Source organism: Athene noctua, chromosome Z (assembly GCF_965140245.1).
Source record: "Athene noctua chromosome Z, bAthNoc1.hap1.1, whole genome shotgun sequence".
NCBI lineage: Eukaryota > Metazoa > Chordata > Aves > Strigiformes > Strigidae > Athene > Athene noctua.
The window spans coordinates 80,048,847-80,064,562 of NC_134077.1; the positions used below are offsets into that span (position 1 = coordinate 80,048,847).

At 35.4% G+C, this 15,716-nt stretch overlaps 1 protein-coding gene across 1 annotated transcript in view; it reads right to left on the reverse strand.

Moving 5' to 3' along the window:
- SHOC1 (shortage in chiasmata 1) overlaps positions 1–15,716 on the reverse strand; it is a 65,205-nt gene that overhangs the window by 30,068 nt on the left and 19,421 nt on the right. The window contains exons 6-13 of the mRNA XM_074932725.1: positions 13,125–13,287; positions 11,155–11,257; positions 10,308–10,464; positions 8,874–8,981; positions 5,413–5,542; positions 4,456–4,550; positions 3,227–3,469; positions 642–1,100 (exon numbers count right to left, since the gene is read on the reverse strand). Coding sequence (XP_074788826.1) covers positions 642–1,100; positions 3,227–3,469; positions 4,456–4,550; positions 5,413–5,542; positions 8,874–8,981; positions 10,308–10,464; positions 11,155–11,257; positions 13,125–13,287 — 1,458 coding nt within the window. The remainder of the gene's footprint in view (positions 1–641; positions 1,101–3,226; positions 3,470–4,455; positions 4,551–5,412; positions 5,543–8,873; positions 8,982–10,307; positions 10,465–11,154; positions 11,258–13,124; positions 13,288–15,716) is intronic.

The following is a 15,716-nucleotide window of genomic DNA, read 5'->3' on the forward strand; positions in this document are numbered from 1 at the left end:
TTACATTTCTACAATGCAATCTTTCATAACCATTGTCATCAACAGGGCTACCAACAACTTTCTGTTTTCCCTAAGACCTGTTCTGCCTCACTGTTCAATGGGGTTTGCACCAACGCAACTGGCTCAAATCTTTCTTTCCAGAGAATTTTGTCTCTTGTTCATTTTATAGGCTATGCTGGTTCTACAAAAGTAAGGGTATTGGTAATTGCTGTTTGATAACTACAATTGATAACGACTATTTCTCCAAAGAGGCCAGGAGATCTGATTTAGAACATACGGGCAGAAGAGATCCTCTGGAGTAAGTACCATTTAGAGTTACTTTGTCAGAATAGGACTAAACTCCTATGTTTATTTTATTAAAAACCACTTTACCCACTGAAAAAAAACCCAGACACCAAAACAAAGCACACTTCCAAGCAAAACAAACAAAATCCCCTAAGATATCTAAAGCAAAAAATGAAAGGTAAGATCCTTAGCTGAACATTCAGCTACAATAAAGATCATCAAAATGTTACTATTGACTTCAAAGGATTCCCCCCCCACCGCCCCTAAATCTACAGTATGAACTAACATCTATTGTAACTGGTATAAAAGAGCAGAATTAAACTTGGAAAAATGGCAGAAAAAAATGGTTCACATACCTTTTTCAGGACTATCTCCATCACTATTTTCCTCTCTTTGGGTGAGTGTATATTTAGATCTGAGCATGATAAAGTTGCTCAGATCAGAATCATCATTGTCCCAATTTGTAGCAAGTGCAGATGATGCAGGCTTTTGACTATTGGATGAGTTGTCTTCTTCAGAAGACACATCTTTATAGCTGACTGATTCAGATGATTGGGGGGGTTTCTTTCCTTGGTTTAAGAAATAAATTGCCTCTTCTACCTTATTCTTTTTTATACTTCCTTCAGTAAGCTCTTCCCCAGGTGTATCTGTACTGTGAATTTTGGCAGATGATGCAGCACTCACATGCAGGGCAAAGTACTGCTTCTGAATCTGTGGCGACATGTAAGGATTAATTACTTTGTTTGACTGATGATTTTCAGCAGCAAGCAGCTCCTGGTTTGTCACAGAATTCTTATCCTTATCTTCAAGCCATCCTAAAATATAAAATTTAATTTATTTGTTGCAACATAGATTTTTTTTCTTTTCATTCTCCTGGTTAGAGTTAACTATTTGGGATAAATTGCAGAGAAATTATTTTTTAATTTCTTATTTCTGCCTTCCAAGTTCATTAGAATCCACTTGTACTGTACTTGTACTGATCAGTCCTAAGTAAAAATGTACAGTGCTGAAAAACAGAAGGCCATGCAACTGTTTGGAGAATAGAATCATAGAATCATTCAGGCTGGAAAAGACCCTTGGGATCATCGAGTCCAACCATCAGCCCTACTCTACAAAGTTCTCCCCTACACCATATCCCCCAACAGCTCATCTATTAATAAACGACCCTTAAACACATCCAGGGATGGTGACTCCACCACCTCCCTGAGCAGCCCATTCCACTGTCTGACCACTCTTTCTGTGAAAAATTTTTTCCTAATGTCCAGTCTGAACCTCCCCTGTTGCAGTTTAAAGCCATTCCCCCTTGTTCTGTCACTAATCACCTGTGAGAGGAGACCAGCACCAACCTCTCTACAATGTCTTTTCAGGGAGCTGTAGAGAGTGATGAGGTCTCCCCTCAGCCTTCTCTTCCCCACACTAAACAGTCCCAGCTCCTTCAATCTCTCCTCACAGGATTTATTCTCCAGGCCCTTCAGCAGCTTCGTTGCCCTCCTCTGCACTCGCTCCAGCACCTCGAGATCTCTCTGGTATTGAGGTGCCCAAAACTGGACACAACACTCCAGGTGTGGCCTCACCAGTGCAGAGCACAGGGGGACTATCACCTCCCTACTTCTGCTGGTCACACTATGCCTAATACAAGCCAGGATGCCGTTGGCTTTCTTGGCCACCCGGGCACACTGCTGGCTCATGTTCAGCTGCTTGTCAATTAGAGCCCCCAGATCCTTCTCTAGCTACACCTCCCCAAGCCTGTAGCAATACATGAGGTTGTTGTTGCAAAAGTGCAGGACTTGTTGAAGCTCATCCCATTAACGTTGGCCCACTGATCCAATCTATCCAAGTTTCTCTGCAGAGCCTCATTATCTTTATGCAGATCGACACTGCCACTTAACTTGGTGTCATCTGGGAATTTACTGAAAATACACTCTATGTCCATATCATGTATCAATATGTTGAACAGCAATGGTCCCAACACCGAGCCCTGAGGAACACCACTTGTGACCGCTGCCAGCTGGATTTAGCTCCATTGACCACAAGTTTTCACCATCTGCATGGTGCTGACTGGTGTTAGATTTCTAGGAAGTGGGATGCCACACATTTCATTAACATACTTTTTTTTTTTTTTAAGAGGAAAAAAAAGAAGCATGCAACTAGCTCCCTCTAAAGATGTGCTTCACTAGGACTGCAATTTCTTGCATTGCTGCTGCACATCCATATTAAACACAGTAGCTAAAACTTTATGATACGTAAAAGGCAGTTAAATGGAAATGTTCTTTCATGAGCAGTGCCAATTTGTTTCACAATATATCATGTTACTGTCAGTCATTCAAGTTCTATAACCACAATTGGTGCCTTGCACTCAGGCCGCAGTTATATGATAAAATTCAAATAACTATTTTAATTCTCTGTTTAAGTTTGATTACAAGTATACATAATGGTCCATGAGAAATTCTGAACGTTATGATTGGTTCACATTTGAAACCATAGCCAGCATAAAAAAATCCCTCTGAATAGCACCACAGAATAAAACATTTTCACTGTAACATACTCTCTTCACTTATCTTCTGCAGATAGAACTATACTAATATCTGCTTTATTAAAATATTCCTAAGCAAAATTACTATTTGTTAAGAAATCTCCTGTATGAAGTCATTTTATTAGAAATAGCATGGCTGGTGTATGCTACTTTTCATCTGAACATTAATAGAAAAGATAACTTTGTCTAGTTAAACACTTTTTTTCCTATAATTTGTTCTAAAGTTTGTGAAAGTACACCTTAATTGTAGTAGTGCTGCTACTTCATATTGTTATAAAACATTTTGTTCTTGAGAATAAGAAATCTTCCATTTTCTTCCTTCTGGAGGTATGTAACTGTCACTGATTCTCTATTAAAGTACCTATCTTTGCTTTTTTATCACTTTTTTTTAAAAAAGAAGATACTTACTTTCTAACTGATATGATGTAAACTGTGTGAATGTTTCTACTTCTGCAGAAAGCAAACTGTTTGCATTCCTGGCATGCACGTTTAATTGCTCCAAAATTTCTATGGAGACTGGATTTAAACCCAAATGAAGCCACCAGCCCTCCTCTAGAGAGCTAAGCATTGGTGCTTCTACCTCAACTCCCAGCATTTCCTTCAGTTCAGTGAGTGAATGAGGCTGATATGCAAGTTTAACAGTCAGATGCTCTACAAAAAACAAAAATCAATGTATAATATTCATAGTCCAGAAATACAAAAACAGAATGCAATTTTTGAAATGAAAGCTCCCAAGTACTGATGATCTACTACAGATATCCATTGTTTATACTTCCATTTGTAACTCAGTGTCCATTAATAGACTCAATAGCAAAGTAGTCAGTGTTACCAGAGCAAGTGTGCTTTTTATTTATTGAATGTATAACTAAGGGGGGGTTTAAATTTTTTTCACCTCTAATAATGTGTAGCTGCAGTACTAAAGTTACAAATTATCTTGTTCGTTATCTCTGAGTTTACTTGTCATGCTTACAAAGACTTGCCATAATCCTTACCTGACAAAAAAATGAACTTAAAGAGTAATGAGCCTACCATGCATTATTCTCAACTATAAATGAATGTACAAATGAATTGGATATCATAACACAACTTAATCCTGAGACTTGTAAAATGAAGGCAAATAAGATAAAAGAACAGTGGTAATTCTGGTGTTGTCAGAAATAACCTGCAACTTTAGTTTTGCATTTTGCTTCCTAACATGAACTCTGCTCTTGTCAAGTTACTATTTTCCATTAACAAGACTCTTCTATTGATTTATATATATTTTGAAATGTTATTTAAGGGAAAATAGCACTCAGAAAAGCATTCAACAGATTACTAAATTTCAATTACCACGGTTATTGAATATGATTAGTACTAGTGAGCTGAACATTTTCATAATGAAATAAAACTCTTACTTCATTAAAATTACCTCCATAGAAGGATATATGACATACCAAATTCTATGTTGCCTAAATGTAACTTTTTATATGTACTAACAGAATCAGACAATCCAAAGTTCAGAGGGTTACATTAACTGGATAAACTTTACTGGCTCAAAAGATGTGCTCTGTAACTTCATCTGTTTTGCTATATTTTCTCCATGTACATGAAACTCCTCAACATCAATTAGAAACTGATCATCAATTAGAAATCCTTACCAATAAACAAAAGAGACCTCATATTGTCCCGATACTTCTCTGATTGCCACATGAAATATTCTACGTATTCCCTAGAGGGCTCTGTAATCAAAACACTAAGAAGAACATGAAAAAAGACTTGGAGGCATGAAGTTTAACAGCATTATCTGTTGAATTTTGATTTCTACAAAACTACCTTTTAAAGATCTACTTTCTCTCTAAATTTTAAGTTCATTCATTCATTCACTCATTCATTAAAATTCCTTCTTGTCTGCATAGAGGGTCGTTTACTGTAAAACCATGGTGAACAGGAAGGAGTGAGAGAAGCTATCAAGGCTGGTTCACAAAGTAAAGTGGCACTGAATGAGAATTCTATCTAGATTGTTCTTCCCTCATGAAAAGGATATTTGAATTCTTCACACATATGGGAGAAAGATAGCAAGTCAAAAAATGCTCATCTCTCAAACAAGATAAGAAGAAAAGGATGAAGCGATCTTGATCCTATGTCAGCAAGGAAAGGCTTTAATTCTATTGTTGATGGATGTCCCCAAAACACAGACAATACTTTCTTCCTGGATCTCTTCTGGAGATCTCTTCTGCAGGTGATGCTCTACATTATGTGTTTGCCATATGTATAAATACACACATACAAACTTGCTATATACATAAATAATTATAAATAAATATTTACATTGCCTACTCCAAAAAGGAGATTGGATTTTCAGGCTATTAATTCCCGCAGGAGAAAGAGGTCTACAGTAGCAAACCTCATTTCCTTTTTAAAGCTCCTTTGAAAAGCCACAGATACAGACCATGCACTCTGTTCACTCTTTCATGCAAAACACAAAATGTATGCAGCTATCTCAAAGAACGCAACTACCAATTCAAATATAGGCCAAAGTTATTTTTTCACTAATTTGGAGGATTTATTATTTGGATGATTTATGACAGGATTTATTACTACAAAGTTGTTGTTACCTGTTACCACAAAAAGGAATAGGTTCTTCTTGAAGTCCCGTCCACAGAAAATTAACCCATGATCTTTGCTGTCTGCATGGAGGAGTTAAAGGTACTTCCATTTTGTCTTTCAGATATGGAACGTATTTAGCTGGAAATTGCATAAAGCCAAAACAAAAATAAAAAAATCTAAATCACAAAGTTACTTTTGAATGAAACACACATACTGAGAAATTTTACACCATTAAAGTTTTGGATTAAAATATATTTTCATGGGACAATTCACTATTTAAGCAAAATCCAAATACTTCACATATAATTTCCAGACAGTTTGGGGATAATAATGTCTAGATTACATTCCTTCACTCATGTAGTAACTACATGTAACGTAGTTCTGGATACATACTCTTCCCATGTAAGATGATTATTATGATTAAATCACCAGGTACTATGGCTGAGGTTTTCATATTAAGTGTTCATCCCTGCTGGCCACCTTAGTTTTCACATAAATTAAATTAATTAGATGGAAGAGAGACTCCAGACAGTATTATGATGGCTATAAGATTCAGATGAATGGACTCACAAACTTCAGAAACAGTCAGGATTTTAAAGACAAAATTATTATTTCAAGCAGAATTAGTACTCATTGTAATTTCAAGGAGTGACCACTGAAATTAATTACACCACTAATGTTTTTAAAGCAGTATACAAACAAATCTGGCATGTTAAAAGTTCCCTGCAAGTCACTTTTCATATCCTTTTTTTTCCTCAATCATATTAAATGTGGACATTTTATTGGACTATTGTTTTTATTCAAACCTAATAAGGAATTTGCAACTTCATTGATTTTGGTGTCATTCCATAAAAATCAGCAGTTTACATGATTGTCCTGGCATTCATCTCTCTGGCCTTCCTCCAACAGTATTTGTTGTTAAGCTTGACCAGAAAGTAGAGGTCACAAAAACCATACTTCCTCACGTTCTGTAAAAACTAACAGCCAGAAAAATAAGTGTCTCCATAAGGAAAAACACTTGTAACAAATTTCTTATTCATTCCAACAGGCAGTAAGCAGCTGCAGTCACCATACAGAGTGTTTGGCCAACTGGCACACAGCAGGCTATGAATCAACCACCTGCCCAGCTGCTTACAGCTGCTCCTTGTCCAACCTAACAAGCAGATTGTACAGCTGGAAGAGCAGGAAGGATAAAGGACAGTGTCAGAAAGCCAAAGAATGTACAGTACATATTAGGGGGGAAAAAACTGTAAGAAATAAAAACAGTTACAAAAGAAAAAAACACACTTCCAATCAGTATCATTTCTTTCCCATTTACTTAGAACAAAAAAAGCTCAGTGGACTTCTGCTGTGAACTTAGCTCACAAACTGTTGTGGTGAGAAACAAATTTAGCACTTTTCTTCGAACAGGACAGGACAAGCAAAAATTCCTGACGTATCTAAAAATCACATTATTTCACTTTGAGCAATAGTGTTCATATTCATTCTTGTCTAGTTATTTTTGCCTTTGAGACTGGAACATTTTAACCAGCTACATTAGTTAAACTCTGCCTACACACAGGGTGCCATTTCCCTTCTCAGAGTTTTAATGACTGAATGAATTCTCTAGTCCCTCAAGCCTTTTATCAATCCCCATAGCTAGCAGGAGAGGAAGATAAACAATTAAATATTTACAGAAAATGTCATTATTTATGACTGTCTCTTCTATGAGTTTAAGCAAACATACTTCACTTCTAGTAATCCATAAATAGCAAAAGTAATTAGAAGGAGAAGACAGGAGGGTATCTCTGCTGAAATTTTACACCTGATACAGGAACTTCCATTAGCAAACAGTGTCTTAGCAGTGCATTAACAAGTTTGCAGGTAAGCTGTCTGTGCCCCAGTGATTGAATTCTGCCTGATTCAACGGCAGAGCTAAGCTAACAGACTGGCAATAAAGGTTAATGTAATCACTTTCTTTTAAAAACAGTTCAAGATGGTTTGACTACTCATCTACTCCAGAACAATGGGCAATATCCTAGATAAGATCATAGTCAACTTGTTATTGCTGTTGGGAGGAGGGTCCCAAACTGCTCAGATCACCTAAATTCCTCCTGCTTATTGTAAGCTTTGGAAGTAAAGAGCAGTCAGATAGCTCACTAGATTCAGATTACAGTTAAACATGCAAGACAATAGTCTCCAAATGGAAACTAAATTTAACTTTGTCTTGGTGGGACACGACATGGTAGCTTTGCCTTGAGCTTTTATATCAGACACTTTGAGCATTTATGATTGCTCTTAACAAAACCCCACTACAATACAGTATCAGGAGTGTGATGCTATTAGCCTGAAGGGGGCAATCATCAATTCAGTTTAAATCATACTGAAACTAATCAAAAAGAGGAGTCTTGGTCCAGAAAAAAAATCAAAATTTCTCAAGGACTTTAGTAACTGCTGGATAGAAAACTATCAAGTGAACATGTACAGGAGGATAATAGTGCCACTGTCCAATGCGATGATGGATAGACTTTTCCGAAGATAGTACACACATTAGGATGAGAGGTACGTGTTTATTCAAGTATTGCCACTCTGCCCAGATCACATCTATTTGTAAATGTCACTCTTTGTGCAGGCTTCTCTGCATGAAATTAAAGGTGAAAAATGTCACCAGCACAGCCGTTTTTCTGCCTGTCTTAGCCAGCCAACATTAAGCTGTGAAAACAGTAGGGCTGGCAAGAATATCCATTATTTTGAGAGGTTAGACCTGGAACCTGAAGAAACTTTAACTGAGGTTGATAGTTAGTCTGAACAGTCAGACCAAACCTGTCTGGCATTGGTATGCATTGTAACCAGCATGCTTGACTGAGTTTTCAAGCTATTAAAGGTAGGTATGTATAAAGGATTTCCTGATGCCAGTGTAGGAGAAGCCAGATTCAACACACATATTAGAAAATATCCAACACTTTCAGTATATATCTGTAGAAAAACTCCTTGATGACACAGCATTACTGAACCATCTGCAAACCAAAATGTCTGCAGAAGAGTTTTGAACCTCTGGAAATTATAAACTCAGTACTTCTCCCTGGACTGTACTCCATCACTCTCTTTTGAAAGCATTTATGTAAGACTTTAACAAACTTTAAACTGTGCTCTTCGACTCAACAATTTTAATTAATCTGCCTTAACTTTCCTCTGCCCTCTCTGGGTAGATTGGTTGTTAGATAAAAAAATCTAAAAAGCTAAGCAAGTGTAAAAAGATACAGACACTACTCACAGCCGAAAGCAACATAAACGAACTTTAAAGTTGTTTGTGTTTAGCTTTTGATATTCTTGAAAGGAGTATGGCACTTCTGCCTTGTTTATGGTGCAGGTTCAAAATAGTATAGATTACACAAAGCAAACATTCTTATATCTAGATACTCTCAAGAACAGAAGATGGGTACAATCATTTGAAGAATTCATTTTAAACATCACCCCTTGATCTTCCTACCTGACTCACAGCATTCCAACATACTTCTGCTATTACTGGAGTAAACCTCTTGTGGCATGGGACAGTACTTGGACATTTCTAATTTGTATGTAATTTCTGCTTTGAGATCTGAAAATGGATTTTAAAAAGTGCCATAAATGAACTATTTATTCCTTTTTACTATCAAAGCAATTTTTTCCTGAATCTCCACAATATATTGTTATGAAAAATTACAGTTATGCTTAGTGAAAAAAACGCTGTAGCTGATCAGAGCAGTGCTCAGTCTCATCCCTTAAAGGTGCCAGAAAAATAATACAATACTGTATAGTCACTGTCTGAACTTTCAAAGTTCTTACAACTACAGTGATGTGATTTCTGGAACAAATAGGTAGCCTAAATGTAGTTTACCAGGAGTTTGTGTATGTAGATTCTCTTGCTACTAAAAAGGACTAAAACAGGACAAAAAAAGAATAATAGGTTGACATCTGTGTAAAAAATCCTCAAACCTCTGCAGTGGAGGTTAGGTCATTCAGCTTGGCACATGGCACATAGGTTGTGACATACAAAACATATCAGAGGAATGTACATGAGACTGCCTTAGTCAAAAATACACTTTAAAAAGTTTTGCTTCTATCTTTAGTAAGAGACTGGATTACTCCTCCAAACTGCTGTCCTATCAGAGACAGAATTCAGCACACACCCTCCACATTCAGAAGCATGTATCTTGCTTCGAGCTGCTTCCTGTCCACCCAAGAAGTGGTTTTTCTCACTTGTTAGCCAAAACCAATGGGAACTGGTTTTTAATCAAAATTAAAAAATCAGACACTGTCTCTTTTTTTTAACTACACAAAATACTGTCATAGATATCAATCTAATAACAGTTTCTAAATTTGTACTTATCTGTAGTATAAAAGCATTTAGTAACTTTTCTTAAATTTCTTTAAAGAAATTACTACTGTCATTTAAAAATATTCCTGTTATTCATGGAATATGCAACCCTTTTTTCCCCCAAATCTGCTTTTGTGTTTGCAACTACAATGTAATATAACCAATTTTTATGGTATGACTGTACTGCACATAATCCTCATAAGGATGTCTCTGAAAGTAAATTTAATTACAGATAAGAAACCATAACACTACATTATTATATGAACACATGGTAGACTGGATATCATGAATCACGGCTCATGTTACATTTGTTTCCAAGATTACAACACACAATCATGGATTGAAGCAAATGACAAACAGTTCGCTTCCCCTTGGCTACTTGAGGAGACATTTCTAATATTCAGAAATTTGGCTATAGCACAGTTTTCAGTCTCATACAGAGAAATGCTCATTTGACAGGCTGTCATGTGTTTCATAAGTGAAATGAATATAAAAGAGATAGATTCTGTTAAATGTGTATAAATGAAAGGAAAATCAGGTCAAGCATTTAAGAAAACCAACCCTCACCTTCTTTGATCACCTCTTTACACATGTCCTCATCAGCAATAATTTCTGGAGCTAAATTTAACAACTCTTTCACTTCCAAATATGATGGAATCTTAACAGAATCTGACCTGCCATTGCTGGGTTGGCAGAATTCTAACTCAAAAGGTAACATGAAATACTGAAAAATATTAATCACGACAGAATTGTAAGTAAATTTCCATTGATGTTACTGTACAGTCAAAGCTTTTTCAAAATCTTGAAACAGCTTAGTTCTGGACCAATGTAAGAGCTTTTATGAAAGAAGCCATATGATATTTACACAGTATGCACAAAGCTTTGCTCAATACAACGGAAAAAAAATAGCATTACAGTATTTCACACTGAGACAGTGGAGTATAAATAGTGAACCCAAACTTCCAGTTCACAATCAAGTAAAATCCTAATTTATTTCATTGAAAGGTTGTTTTCTAGAATTTTGAAAAATGGAGCAAAAATTAGATTTGATTTCTTCTAAAAAAACAAAGCCAAGCTGGCCCCCCAAATCCTGGAACATGCCTTGGAACTTTCCCTTTTCTATGCACACATAATGGCTTCTTGTTTTGGTTCACTTTTATTCTTAGTGTAACAGTACCTACATAAAACTGCCAACACATCAAGTTCCAGAATAAACAACTGATCAGAGTGAAGATCCTAACAACAGCATCCAAAAATTAAAAAAACCCACAAATGATACCAGTGTTGTCTAATCCAGTAAATATGAAGGCTACAAATATTTGTCAAGTATGAAAATAATTCAACAAAATGACTTGCACGCATAACATAAAGCAATCACTAATATAATATTTAGTAAGAAACAACATGCTGATACCTCTTCATTTTTTGCAGATATGGTGCAGAAACTTTCTTTAATCTCCTGCAATTCTTTCTTAGTCTTTTCCATCACTATTTCATTTTGGAAAGTCAAACATTCCCTTCAAAAGATCATAAAATAAAGCAAGTGACTTCTTTGTATTACATCATATGTAAGAGTGAAAGTCTTAGCAGTAGATTTGATAGCCATATACCTGGCAAAAGTTATTTTTTTCTAAACCCATGCTTTTCTAAGAGAGCAATTCCAAGGGATACTGTACCAATCTCTGTAATTAACTGAAATTATTTTTCAAAAAATAGTACATTATATGCATATTAGAAACGCTTGATATTGGGATCTGCCTTAAAAATGGTACAGAAAAAAAAACCATATTAAAATTGTTCATCATCTCAACATGTAAGTCCCAACACGTGAAAATGCTTTCTGCAAAAGCTGCAGACCTAATTTTCTTCTAATGTCAAGTTTTTCTGCTACATACAAAATTTATGCAATCTGTAACACTGACATTATTTATCTTTTGTCACATTTCATTTCTATTTCAGGAATGACCCAGCACCAAAGAAGGCAGAGTATGTTCACTATTCAGTGAAATAAAAACTAGAAGTATGCTCTCTGGTTTAACTGAATGCCAAGAAATAAAACTCAGGAATGAGGCTAGTACTTGCCTTGTAAACTAAGGATACAAGCAGAACAGGGATGAAGATTTTTCAAGTAGAAGGGTAACCTTTCATCAAGCTTTCCCTTCGTGGCCATTACAGGCACTAGATCTATGACTTTTCAGGGGTATAGCTTCCACATCAGTCCCTGACACCACTGTTTTCCTGAAGGAATACTTTAGACTGAGGAGTATAAATTGTTCCACATGTGGGCTTGGGATGCTCATTGCATTTTAAGTAGAAGTCTGTCTAATTGTATTTCCTTGTCTAAATACATCTCCCTGTGTGCTCCACTAGCAGATTTGGACTCCAACCTTCAAAAGGCTGGCAGCTTTGCTAGTAAACTGTGGATCAGCAGGTCAGAGATGTTTCTGTAAAGGTTTACACTGGCATTTTTTTGTTCCTGTGATTGGTATTTCTGAAAGTCATTGCAGAATTTGGATCACGCTGTCTTCACTGGATACACACAGTACTCACACATGTACATAGTCTTATGTGTAAGACTCACTGCGAGATCAGGACTCATGTTTGAAAAAACAGGCAAACAACCCCACTCCTCCCTGTTCTGTTACAATAATATATAGGTACAGTTAAAACAGTTAAAATCCGCTTTGCCTTCCTTGTAAATCATGCAGACCTACCTAGTGCAAAGGAAGCTACACAGGTCATCCAGACATGAGGTAAACCAGTGCAAAATTTACCCAGACTTTATGAATGTACGCAGAAGAATATATTTACATAACACTAGGGACATTCTTAATATAACTTACACCTGTTTCAATGTAACAATTTGTTCAAATTCCTGACAGAAGACATCATTCAATTAAATTCAATCAACCTAGCAGTATGAAAGTAAGCAAAAACATAATAGTTAATATTTGAACTTTAAGAAGTACAGTTCAGCAGGGTAACCACAAGGATTTACTGACAGCATGACTGAGAGGAGAGAAAGGAAAAACATGGAAGCATCGCCTAACTAAGTTTATTTTTTACTGACAGGGAATTGGTCAGTTTGAGGGAGAACTAGGTCCATTAAAAATGGAAATTTTTTCAGTATTCCAAAACTAAAGCCTGAGCACACTTCACACTTACAGAATGAAAACCTGACAATTTAATTTATCCAGTTTTCTTAAATAATGCACATAAATTTCATCCTACTCATTTTTTCATAAGAAAAAAAACTGAAGTCTTTAACTGCTGCAGATATAAATTAGTTAAAAAGTTAACATACAACAGAAGATGTTAAAATGTTAATGGCATTACACACAGACTATTATTTGTGTTTAGTATTATAGAACAATTTATAGATACCTGAAAACATTCTCTTCTGTTAAATTTTGTCCGTCAGAATCTAAAAGGGGATCTTTCACTAAAAAAAATTGCAGTCTGCTCAGAAGCACAGATGAAGGAGGCAGATTTTTATGAAAATTTTCAAGATTATCAATAAAAACAAGTTCGTCTTCCATACATAAATCTGAAGAAAATAAGAAAAAATACATTAACAAACAATAACGTAATAAGAAGTATCAGAATAAAGAGAATGGTTGAGCAACTTTGGAATGCTACAAATGCCAGCAAAACAATTAATTTCTTTTTACTTTAAGTATTTTAGGATTTTGAAGCTTTAAATGCAAGAAAGCCTAGATTCTCCATGGTTCACGTGATAAGCTTTCGGTTTCTTTTGCTTTTTCTTTTGTCTTATATAACACCTGTTAAAAAGAAAAGGTACTTTGTTTTCATTCCCTTGTTTGCATTATAAAGTATGATAAAGGAACTTTTGAGGTAAACATCTAAACCTAAATGCAGATGCTTTAATTCTGAAGCAACAAAAAAATTAGTTACAAAGTGAGCAAACAAAAAAATATAGGTTACAAATTACTATAATATCAAGAAAGATATTATGGACCTTAATTTCTTTTGAACTGAGACTACTACTCTGTGAGACAGACCTGATGCAGTAATCACAACTCTATTTGATGCAATCATTTATATTTACAATATGATATACAGAAATACATATACACACATATTATACATATATATTACATATAGAAGGGAAAAGAAATTTCTTTGTTCTTCTTCCTTAATTTTTACCAACTTCCACCTCCTCCTTCCCGCATCACTCTTTCATTCCCTGCATGACTCCCTATCTGTAATAACCCTCCTTTTCTTCCTAGTGGCTGGAAATGATAGATATTGATTTTTGTTCCCCGCAAACTGTTTTATGCTCTTAACACAGACAGATCCCCATAAAGAAATACATCACTTAAGAAATAAATGTTTCTTTATAAAATGAGATTAACAGTTCAGGAGAGGCTACCAAAGCTTCTAATAGCATAGAAAGATTAAAGTACCTCCAATAAATAATTGACAGATTTCTGATACAATTTACGCAATCCCTGATCTATTCTTCCTTTCCTTCAGGCCACCAGGAAAACAAAGTAGGAAACACCTCAATATTCGGGCAGATAGTGGTTGCAAAATTAGGTAGTAAAACAAATCAGAAAATAAAGACTGTTTCAATAACATAAACTTGATCATGCTGTTCTCAAATAATATCTCATTTAATTTTTGTTAATTCAAATAAAGCAAGATAACTCCTAACATCCTAACAGTAAATCAGTCAGATGAGGCACATTTTATGTCCTTGATTTGCATTTATTATCCCAATTTAGCTGCAGTTTTGATTATATTTTATTACATCATTTGTATTGTATCATTCTAAGTGGCTCTAGTACTTAAAGTGAATGAAAAAAGGAGGTTTATTTCAACTAATCTCATTATTCTAATTTGATTCAAATATGTTAATTAATGCATTTTTTTGCTCATTTTAACATGTAAACTTGTTACTCCCCACCTCAACGAAGGCATGCCCATGCAAGTATGCATTTACACATTTACTGAAGTGCCCTCCTGAAGTGGAAAAGATGCAATCACATACCTAACTGCTTTCCTAATACAAAATTTGGAGACATAGGCAGAGTCTGAAATTCACAAATGCCAGTGTTTGAAATCCATCAGAACTGAATTGAGTTGCCACTTTGTGGTTTTAGGAAGTACAATTCCACATTTTTTAATGTGCTTACTTTTCGGAATTGCAACTTGAACGCAGTATCATCTCTTTCTTTGATTCAGTAATTTCTGATCATCAATGCACTTAAGAACTTTAATAAGCTTAAGCACGTGCTCCCGTACTTTATCAGTCAGGAGCAAGTACTCTGTTCATGTTTGAATGGGGGTTTCACTGCAAGTGCCATCATGTGCGAGTGTAAAGTTAGTGCTGTTCAGCTTAATGGTACGAATATGGTTGTCACTCCACTGTGACCTCTTTCTCATAACAGACAGCTTATGCAAAACAGAAACCCTTTAACAACATGCTAAAATTTGAAGATTTGTTTATAATCTAACATAAATCTTATGTAATTGGGAAGAAGATTAGAACTCTACAGTTACTGACTGAACCAAATGAAGTTCTTAACTTTTCCATTCAATGTGCTTCATATTTCACAAGTTTTAACCTTCTTACCATTTTCCTCTGCTATAGTCCAATAATAATTTACTATCTACATCTTAAATGTGTGCATAAGCTATTACACTAAACTTCACAACCTTATTTAAAACTTTTTTGCTTTAAACAAGAACCTTTAAATACTACAGCTGTTGATAAGTATTGTGTGCCTTATTTCTTTTATTACACCCTAAAAAGTGAAATGACTGAAGAAATCGAACTTGTTCTCTGAAAGGAAGGACAGGGTTACATTAACAGAAATAACTGTGAAACATTTTAATATGCACAAACTGGTAGAAAAGAACTCCTGCAGTAATAAAACAAGCTATTCAGAATTCAGATACAACCCTCCTCCATTGGAAGAACATTATAGAGAACTTTATCAATTATTAAAA